General features: G+C 43.5%; 1 protein-coding gene across 1 annotated transcript in view; it reads right to left on the reverse strand.

Moving 5' to 3' along the window:
- Window positions 1–934: 934 nt before the first annotated feature.
- LOC104406681 (forkhead box protein N3-like) overlaps window positions 935–11,446 on the reverse strand; it is a gene marked incomplete at its 3' end in the record, with an annotated part of 27,909 nt that continues 17,397 nt past the window's right edge. The window contains exon 2 of the mRNA XM_010015750.1: window positions 935–1,068. Within this exon, the coding sequence (XP_010014052.1) occupies window positions 935–1,068 (134 nt within the window). The remainder of the gene's footprint in view (window positions 1,069–11,446) is intronic.

Consider the following 11,446-nt stretch of genomic DNA (forward strand, 5'->3'; position numbering starts at 1 on the left):
TCAACGCGAGCGATGACACGGCTCGGGGAAAACATAATCAACCCCCAATTTCTCCCCTCTCCCCAAACCGCACTTCATAGTCCTGGTGGTGCTGCTGACCCCTGCCACAGCCGGTTCAGACCCCTTCCCGATGTGTGGGGTGCGGCACAGCGCTGCCCATCACTGGGTGTCTGACCCAGCCATGACCGAGCCAACAACAGCGGGACAAAGTGAAGAAAATTCTTCACACAGCAATAGAAGCAGTTGTGTCAAAACCCACTGTTTGCTCCCAGCCTGGCGGGCAGCAGCTGTAGATTAACTCTTTTCCTTCACTAACATTAGCCACGGACAGATCAAAACCAAATGCAAAGGAAATGAAAGATCCCGCTGCGTGCCTGTGTCACTGCAGCCAGCCAGAAAACCAGCTCTTGCTGTGCCCAGGCCCCTCCGGGATGACCTGTGGCCAGCACTGCCCAGGGAGCAGAACCTGGGACAGAGAATGTTTGCCACCTGGGCACAGGCTCGTGTGGAAACCCAGCAGCTGCACAGCCAGCCCCATAGCTCACTTGTGGGGGAAAAATGAGCCCATCTCCTCCTAGCGAGGGTACTGTGCTTTCACCTACCACCAAGGGGATAAAAGTGGACACTTCAGAGCTCTCCATTGGCTTATATGCATTTTAGTTACAGGTGATCTCCTGCCAAAAGACTCCATGGAACACACCGAGGACCGCAAGCTCGGCCCAGGACTCACTGCCGCCACGCAGGGGGACAGGATAGGCAGAGAAGGTGCCCAGTCACATGCTGAGCGAGGCCAGGCTGCTGCCACCACCCCTGGGATTTCTTCACCAGCACATTTCCAAACTGCATCACTTAATTACATTTAATGTCTTACCCCAGATTCATATGCAACACTGGATGAAAACATTTAGAGTTGTAAAATGCATCTAGTTCTTACCTTTGATATGCCTGAGATGTGGGAGGTGTACTGAACACATGCGAATATGGGTGATAGGGTGTCTTTTTCAAAGCCTGAATAAGATTTTGTCTATATTCTGGGTCTATACACCACAAGGACCCCTTTCCAATACTCTGCAAAGAAAAAAGAATTAAAAAAAAAAATCAAATATTTGATCTAATGGCACAGCCTTATTTATTCAGCAGTATTTGTCAGGAAAAGCAGTGGGTTTGGGTTTTTTGTCTGACAGAAGGAAACATACTTTGCTTGCCAGAGATTATTGCTCCATTAATAACGTATTGTGACTGTACGGTCTAAATCACACTTCAGGGAGGGGGAAAAGTAAGAATGAATGTCTGGCTCCTCCCCCCACCTCCCTCCCCACTGTTACTAGTTAATACGATTTAATAATACCTGACAACTTCCCCATCACCCCGTATTGGAAGAATAAGAAGCTGCAGTTACTGAGTTACTATTAGATGGAAACTTTGAAGATAAACAGATTCTTTCTCAAAGTGATTTTCTTTTCATTTTGCTTATACTAACAAGAAACAGGGGTAAAAAGGAGGGGTTTAAACACCCTAGCAACTGTTTTAAAAATAAAAGGACTTAATCCTTCAACCCACATGACATCAGTGCTATTATACTACAAGAGGAAATTAATCATCTTTTCTCCCCTAAAGAGAAAAAAAAATACCCCAAAACAACAACAACAGCCAAGAAGCCCACAGTATAATCATATTTTAAACCATTTAAGGATGTTGTGAAACTGTGATCGGTTGAAACAACAGTTACTGTAATCACCCTTTCTGGACACACAGAGCAACTCACGTAGTCAATCTGTAATGCGAAGACTATACTAAAATCCAGTATTTATTCTGCAGTTACAAGCAGTGCAATTTCAGTTCTTATCTCAATACCATCAGATGTCAGGGTGCAGATATTTTGAATTGTTTTGTCTGAGTTCTCCAACAAACAGAAAACCGACTTTCCCTCAGATTCCACTAGGAAACCATACGAAATCATAGCTCAGGAGCAGCCTTGGTCTGCTTGAGCACACATAAAAACAAACACCAATCCTAATCGTTGACTGAACTCCACTGGCAGGCTTTCAAGGCATTATGATAAGGTTGTTGGTAAATGTTGATGTTTTCTGGAACAGGCAGGGGAGGCTGCACTACCACCTCTAGCCACTTTTCAACCCAGGACTATCTCTTTTCCCAACTCCAACTTCTATCAGTGGAGCAAGGCTCTCGGTTTCATGTGTTGAAGAACAGGCAAACACACACGCACACAAAAATCCATACCAAAAGTGGCCTGTTATTTTCTAAAGCCACGAGGAAGACCAAAACTGGACACTTGCTTCCTTTTGAAAACTTGTCATCTTTGTGGAGTCCTACCAACTCCTAAGTGCTCCTCTACTGCACAGACGGCTTTAGGATACACAGTGTGCAAAGTGCTTACGGATCTCTTCCCAAGCTTATAGACAGCAAATTCGCACTAAATTCTCCTCCCCCCAAAAAAATGGAGAAATGAAGAAGGAAAATCTTCCCCAGCACCACTGGATGGCTGTGTGAGAGCACCTAGCAAGTTCACAGCACTGAGACTTGGCTTTAAAGAAAAGGAGAGGGGCTGGCACAACCCATAGGAGCTGCGACCACCTTCTTGCAGAAACAAGCACATCTACTGGAGGGCATGAAGAAGGAACCACCTTCTGCACACTGCTCTGGTGGAACCAGGGACACAAGGTCAAGCCTCTTCAGGATGGCAAGGCTCAAGCCTGTCTCTCCTGTTGCTTCCCAAGGGTGCTCTACCAGAAAGGCCACTGAAGAGTCTAAAGTGAGACATCTCCCTGTTCCTGAGGTGAAGTGATACCCTTGCATGGTCAAAAAGCCTTAGATTCAAGGGCCTAGAGAGCACGAGCAAACAAGACTCGGGTTTTTGTCTCGATAAAGCACTAAAGCAGATGACTGAACGATCTGCTGCTGGTGTCAGTGATGGAAGCTGTGTGCTTCCATCAAACCAGTTTGCAAAAAGGAGGCTGTTATGTTTAGCCCTCTTTCAAATATGGGACAATGAGCCAGAGACTTGACATGATAAGCCTAGTAAGTGACTTTTTAGGCAAAGGACAGAGTCAAAAATAGAATCCAAACCTCTTGAATTCCACTTCCATGCTCCATCCAAGAGCCACAGCAAGAACAACATAAAATTTCCTTTTAAGCAAGCAATGTGCAAGACTAGGAACATTTTTCAGGAGAAAACCTTTGCTGGATTCCTTACTCCTTACAGCATGGGATAAGCTTTTAAAAAAAGCTACACTTAAATATCATCTACCTTATTTGTACTTACTGGAACACAACTTATTGTTTCCAAACTTCTCTGATTTGGTTTTTTTTTCATTTACTTCCAAGACAGCCTTTTCATCTACCTTGAAAAGATTACTCCCCAAAACCCATCAGAGTTAGTTCAAGTTGAGGGCCTTGCAAGATGAAGTCACTACTGAAGAGTAACGTCAAAACCTTTCATTATTGTTAAGCTAAATTTGTTTGGCTTGCCCATATTCTTGCAAAAGCCAAAAATAGTCTCACTGAAAACCAGAAACTCTCTCACACAAAAAGTATTGAGAACAATTACACTCCTTGTTAAATGAAACATTGGGAAGGCAGATTTGCCCTATTTTCACTGCAACTGAGCTGACTTATAATTTAGCACCAAAACCAATTGCAGTTTAAGGTAATGCTCTCCAACCATGCAAAGTTCCTTTTCTAAGATCATTACTTTTGTTTTTCCACGATCACACATGAGAACCGAAATAAAAAAAACCTTAAGTGTCATCTGGTTAAGAATCCTTCTTGACTGGCAGAGGTGTGAAGAGTTTCGTTAACTGTCTGTTTAGATGTGTCATTAGTATTCCCATATACAGAGCGATCACAGGAAAGGAAATCACTGGAACTCAGAGCCATCGGTTAGTGATTAATTTCCATCTTATGACACTTGGCGTGCTGCTTCACTACCTCCTCCAAGCCAAAAGTCAATAGTGGCTCCAATCAAAAACCAGCGAGGAAGGGGGGGTGGGGGGGAAATCCCTGGATTACATTTGTCTCCCAGGCAACAAGTGACTGAAAAGTGGCTAACAGCCCCCTGACCATCGCAGCACTGGAGTGCTTTCAGACCTCCCGACATGCCGCCTCCCTCCCTTACTTTCCTGCCTCTTGCCAGTCACAGGTTACTGCTGCTGCATTCATGTTTAAGGTTATGAAAAACAACGGGAGTGTTACTACAAATCCTCTTCCCGTTGTCCCAGAGTAGATTATAGTTACAGAGCTATTTCAGAGGTACTGATGGGGAGAGGAAGCAACACACAGAAGTCACCCCATAAAAGTTTATGATTGAACACTCTTTAAAAAAATCCCGATTATGTTTTCTATTCAGGAATCACTATGCTTTTATTTGTCAGTTATTAATACATACATAGATTGTGTATCAGCATATTGTGTACTAAATCCCAACTTACTAATTCATTTGTTCTTTCTCATCTCAAATATACAATTCCATTTCCCCCTCAACAATTAAAACTAGTGCACTGCCATGAAAAGTTACATGTAACTCAGTGTCCAATTGGCTGTTCTCCCAATGGGTTGCATACAAAAGTTTTAAAATCCTAGTTTACACAACCTGTTAAAATCCAAATAAAAACATTTAACCATCTTTCAGTAGAACTGGAAAAAAAAAATAAAATTGAAATTTGAAGATAAAAGAATTGAAATGCTGCTTGGCAGCTCTTTCAGTGGTTACAGTTGGGGATAACAGCATTATCCACTACTAAAACTCCTCATTATAAACCTTGCAACTAACTGCCTGGTCTTACATATCACGTATCATTTTATTGAGCCCAAAGATCAATTAAAAAAATTGTGTGTTGTGCTCTTTCCAAGATCAATGGCTGGGAAAAAATGCATACCCTGTCTGCATAAAAAATTCCAGAAAATGTTTATTTGAGGGATTTTGTTCCCTGGTTATTTCAGAACAGACTTGAAATGTGTTAGGAATGCAGCCTTCTTCCAGGGTTGTTCTTTTCATTGCCATACAAACAGTCTGCCCCAAATAAAGTTTAGGGAAGAAAGCAGGTACAGGAACCGCAAGACATGAGGGCTCAAAGGGAAGAAAATACGATTTCTAATTGTTCTTTCCAAAGCCCCGGTTACATATGTGCTTTGAATCCACATGGGATTGTGCTGAAACCAGTCAGGAGCAGCTCTAGGTGCCCACATCTCTCACAGCAGCATCACCACTGAGAGAGTCCCTAAAGGAACAGACCCCTAGGGGAACATCCCTGAAATGGGATGTAGTGGATGTAAGGGTCTGAGCTGCAGCTGCTGTCTCCCTGGTCCTCACTGCACTGTTCTCCCTGGCTTTTTGCATGTGCCCAGCCCTTCTTCCACAAGCCCATTTCAGTTATTTTCCTCGAAGAAAACTATTTTGCTGGTACAATTTTGTTATTTAAACTCTCTAAAGCTGGACCACATGAAGGGGCTGATGAGCACCCAGTGCTGCTACAAAGCAGGGGATGGATGCAGGGAGCCAGAGAGGGTAACGTGAGCTTTCCCTTTCTGTAGCAAGAGCTGTGGTGACAGCTCAATGCATCTCCTGGAAGAGCACATTGAGAAAGGGAAACCAGGACTCTGAATGGACAGAAAGCAACTTGGAAGAGGAACAGGAAAACCAGTAGTGACATAGAGCAGGGGCACACTGGAGAGCTGGGGTGAGCTGGGCAGCGAGGCTGACAGACACGTCCCCAAGAGCAAGACCAGAGAACCATGCACTAGCGCTTACCAGAGACAATGAGATGCTGGGCACTGACACAGAAGTAGGTTTGGAGGCTGAGAGGAAAGGAACCAAAACAAGAGACCCACAAGTGTGAGCAATCCAACAACTCTGCACAGGCACCCAGGCTACACCAGCAAGCTAAGAATTATTACACTCAACTCTCTGAGTTAAGGACCACACTACTTCAGACAACAGATCTGTCCATTTTCCTCTCCACTACCAGACCAGGACAGGATGTGTGGCCATGCCTAGTGTCTCCTGAACCAAAAGTGTCAGTAGCGTGAATCAGGCATACAGCAGCTACTCAGGCTGAAGTGGTGTAGTATACCACTGAGTGTAGTACACTGCCTGAGAAATATGCCATGCTGGTTACAGGGACACTTCAGGAACTAAAAGCAAACAGAAAAAGCAGAAATTTCTTATTACTCGAAAAAGGGCAATTCCAACTAGCATCTGCAGTCCCCCAAGCTATCAGATCTTGAATTCACACCACTGTGACTTAGTAGTCCCTGCTTAGCTCAGTGCAAGTTGTTGCAGTCATTAACAGAGGACCTGCAAGTAACACTAAGGACACCTTCTGCAGTGATGATGAATCTTCTGGGGTCAGTACTCACCATTTCTGATCTAAGGGTTTGCTCTCATGGATCAAACCTACTATTGTTACAGAAAATTATCTCTTTGCAAGTAACAGTGGAGAGATTACCAGATATCAAAGGTTCTTATCCTAAGTAAGTATTTATCCTGAGCTCACTGTGCCCAGTTACCCTACAAGAATACGTTTCAAGCAAACTCTTCACAGAGATTCACCACCAAGTTTATCCAAGGGAACATCATACATTCAAGTATGCCATGAGAGCACAGAAATGTTTCTACAGGATCAAAAATAACTGGATGATAGGAATATCCACGATGTCACAACAATTTAAAACAACCATGTGAGTAACTACAGCCAGCGCCAGAATCTGAAAAAATAATTGTTTCAGACCAGATATAGATTTCTGTGCACAAAGTAAAAGCAAGAACAACATTTCTGAACTTCTACACCTGCAGCACATCTCATGTGGCAGGACAAAGTCATCAGCCTCCTCTCCACTGACACCGTGTGCCTGGAGCCACTGCTCAGGGCTCCCACCTGCGCGTGAAGCTGCTGGGGTGGTGAAAGCACGGCCAGGGCTGCCGCGCAGCAGGGACCTGCACAAGAACAGGCAGCATGAAAACGCCTACCCCCAGAAAGAGCAGGGTCTTTCACTCACCACACAACACCACAGTCACCCGAAACACAGAGCAGTTCTGCACACCTTGACTAAAACAGGTTTCTGACTGGTTCCCAGGGACAGCAAGCGAACAGCAAGAATTCCTGAACACAAATTCCGCTCTTCTCACCTTATGAAAAAATCTTATTTCATAAGCAAAGGAAGGGATTTTTGTGAGGAGGTGGAGAGGCAGGAGAAAGGGAAGTAAAATGCCTCATGACACCCTGTCTTCAGCTCTTAAAATGACCAAAGAAGCATAATAATCACTCCAGAATCCACCTCAGGATAGAATGGCTTCCTTAAATAACTTCCTTGCACTATGCAGAGACACCAGCCAAGTGACTTAAAAAACATCCCACAACACAACATGGATTACACATCCTTCTCCAAATATGCTGCTGCTCTTGAAGATTTGCAAACATTGTGCGGGCACTGTGGGAAACAAGTGGCTTACGACGACAGAATTCACCCAGACTAAAAAACACAGGTCTACTGCAACCACTGATGCCATGTTGAATAAACACCGCAACAGCTAGGGCAAAGAGGCTTCTCCATATCAAAAGAGAACTTGGGCAACCAATAGTGCTACTCAAAGGCCAGCTTTGCGCTATTCACTTGCAGACAGTGATGCAGAGAACTTTTTCAGTTCAGCTACCTATGCTCAGCTCCTCTAAATGAAGTGCATCACTGCTAAAATAGGACCAACTCAGAATTAATTTCATTTACATGAATTCAACTTCATTTACACAAGGCAGAATGGGCATACTAATGTCAAAACTGGAGAAAGATACTATAGAAGAAATTTTAAATATTTATCTGGCAAATGCTCAGGAAGATTTAAAATTAAGGTACCAGAGTTCATCCACTGGTCTGTTTAAAACTCTTTACTCATCAGCATTTCAAGTTATCAAGACAGACATAATGTTGCTTGCTCTGCTCACCTACATTGGTTCTCCAGTTTTAAATAGTTTTATGAGTGGTCACTGATAATAGTAAACCTTTACCCTCTTCAACAGCTCTGTACCTTACAGATGAGGCTCCCTTTTTAAACAAATGAAGTAATTTGCAGAAAGACATAAACAGAACATTTAAATCATTCGAGGTCAGCTGGTTTAAAAAAGAAAATACAACTGCGAAGGAATTCTTAAAGAAAGAAAAACAAAGCCACTGCCAAGGATTGCTATTATTATACAACACATTCCTTAGATCCACTGTAAGCTCACATAAAAATTACAAATAACTATTCATGCAGTTTAAGAGTAGATTGTCTTCATTCTCTTCCAACATTTGTAGCACAGAGCAGTGAAATTCTATATGGCCTGTTTTAAAGAATTGTACTAACAGCAATTTTAATGACAGTAACAACTGCATGGCAAGCATTTAATTTTCAGAAACCCTCACACAAAATCCCCCTTACCTATGAACTCAAGAGAAAAAGAAACTTCCCCTGCCCTTCCAAGAAAAGTTGGTAGTGTTATGTGACAGCTTGACACAAAGAGAAAATTAAAGTACCATTTGCATGCAGCGTAACAAAACCCTCACACCCACTTCTCCTGCATGTTTTCAAGTCTTTTTGCAGTAAACTAGCAGTCACAGCTCAAGCACAAAGCTGAAAAAGAGCTCTGACTAGCTACAACACAGTTACATGACCATAAATATATGCTCATTTAATGAATGAAATTAAAGGTTTGATGAGAAGACTTGCTGGAGTGTAGTGTTTAACCCAAGTAAACCGGTTGCATCAAGAAATCACCAGCTCTTCTAAAGAAAACAAAAGGTTGGGGCTTTTTAAATCTTATTCTGCTCCAAGTAAAAACATCCATTAGTTCAAATCACACAGGTCCAAGTCACTGCTTTCATGCTCATCTCTTGAAAATTTAGCTCACTTGCTCAATGAGCTACCCCAGACACTAACACAGCCACCAACTTTTTAAACCTCTAGTTTGCCTTTAGGAAAGTGGCCTCATTCTGCCCCAAATGGTGCACGGGCATTGAGTATCTCCATTCCTCTGGTGTCCTAGCTACAAAATAGGCACTGTCTTTCTGACTGGAAAAGCTGGGTAGGTAAGTGACTTCACTGAGAATGAGAAGTATGACTATAGTGGAAAAGGACTGCTCATCCTCAAAATGAAATAAGAACCCCAAACCAAACGGGAAGCCAAGCATGCAAATAATGCTACAAGATTAAAGAGGTTAGACCAGAGCTGTGAAGTAACAGCTGGAGAAAAGGAAAGGCTGTGGTATTCCGCAGTCAAAAAAGAATCCAAAACAATAAAACCAACCCTATTTCACAGGCAAGATGCAATGCAAGATCCTGCAACACAAGAAAGTGCTACCACTGTGCAGTGGTCTTCCAATGTTAAATGAGCATAAGTCTCACCAGCATATTAAACATATCAGAAGTTTTCTTTGTACCTCTGGGCTCATATGTGCTATCAAAGTGAAGGGCCCTGCTCCCTCCAGCAGTGCCTGGGAGGCTGGCCCCACACAGACCTCCGAAGAGTGCCCCATAAGTAGGTAGGCAGAGGTCCTTCCCTACCTGCCACAAGTAGGGCAAGAAACAGTGAGCAACATCTCACAGCAATGGCTGTGACAGCACCTGAGTGACTGCGCTCAGGTTTTACACAAATGAAGGCCTTCACAGGCTTTTCAGCAATTTTTTACCTCAGCACTCCCCATCTTGAGTACGGAGAAGTCAGAAATGTCTTCTAGTGCTTGACCTGGGCACCCAGCAACCCAAGGCATGTCCCCAGTGTCCAGGCTCCTCATCGCACAAGGGGCACTTCAGCACCGGGTCAGAAGCAATCCTCTGTTGTTACTCCAATCACAGTGACTCATTGCCAGGTAACGCCATGGACGCAGCTGGCCCACTGCTGCTCCTCTAGCTCTTTCACTGCTCCTCCAGCACACCAGCACCTGCATGCCCAATAGTACAGGTAAGCCCACAGTACTACTGCCTACAGCCAGCAGTGGATCTGCTACACCACAGTATCTTCCTGCTGCTCTCATCATTAAACGATCCCTCCAACGGGCTCAGGAGGTGTTGCATTATGTCACCCAAGAGTCATACTCAGCCTGTTAAGTATCTCCTCATTAAGTTTATATGCAAACCACCCTATAAAGCTATTAGACTGCCATATGGAAATCCTGCAAGCACCTAAAGAAAGCAGTGTCACTAACTGTCCTTAAACAATACCTGACTCCTCTATAAAGTAGTACTATGTTGTCTCATGCTGGCGCCTAGCAACACCAGACTTTCCCCAAAGCCTCCCCAGGCTAGGTGAAGCCTAGGCACTGAAGAGCACAGGCTGTGACACTGCTAGGGAGGAACAAAGTGCAAGATCAAACAAACACAGGGAGACCGGGCTGGGAAGGCAGGAGAGCCCAGAAGACAAGTCTGTCAGCCTGATGGGCTGTCACATGGCATACTTGAGGGAGATTAAGTAGCAAGTGGCACTAATAATGCTGTTTCAGCCTACAGAATTCCTGTGTATACATGGAAGGTGTAATTATCCCTACTCTACTGAAAAGCAAATTGAGGATACACAGAAACAAAAGAATAAAAAAAGTGCTCAAGGTCACCTATAAAGTCAAAGGCAAAAGAAAAAAATCCCCAAGTCTCCAAACCATAGCCCATTTAGCAGGGTATGCTAATTTCATGTTAGAGGGGCACTCATTTAAGTACCCACTGGTCATCTGATACTCTTCATGTTATCTACATTATACAATTAGAAAAGACACAAATTGCCTTTTCTTACAAGCATACAGTTATGTCCTGTATGGAAACCTAGCAACAATTTTGAAACACAACCCTTCACACAATAGATATTCAAAGAATTATTCAACACTCATATCTGTGCTAAAGGTCTGCAGGTCATTTTTTGCCTACTACTGTATTAATGATGAAATAAGCCAGTGAGTGAATTTCCAGGGGAAGGGGTTAACAGCTAGCAGAGACAGGAGGGGAGGAGTAGGTCGCACTAAATCCATTAGCAGTGACAAATAAAAACAGAAATAAGGAAAACCTGACAAACACTAATGGAATTGCACCATTTCCCCCAAAACTGCTCATTTAATGTAGGGTTTTTCCTTGCTTAGTATTTAGCATTAGTTCACACGATGAATTGAGGGGAAAACCAGGCACTTTGATAAATGGTTTGAGAAGCTGCCTGGATGTGGGGTTTCCAAGTGTCCCTGGGCTCTTTAGGGTAACAGCCCTGCTCGGCAGCCTCAGCAGATCCCTGTCACCTGCAGCAGGCACACACTGAATTAAAACCGTCCTCCTGCAACAGAGACCTCAGCATTACCACACATCTATCAACACACAAATTACTTCTGCCACTTACATACACATACTTTACTCAGCTTGTGTCCCATTTCTACACGAAGTTCAGAGGTACTTCTTTTTTACTATCATTCCTCTTTCCATTTC

The sequence above is a fragment of the Nestor notabilis genome, unplaced genomic scaffold (genome assembly GCF_000696875.1).
Source record: "Nestor notabilis isolate BGI_N333 unplaced genomic scaffold, ASM69687v1 scaffold33235, whole genome shotgun sequence".
NCBI lineage: Eukaryota > Metazoa > Chordata > Aves > Psittaciformes > Psittacidae > Nestor > Nestor notabilis.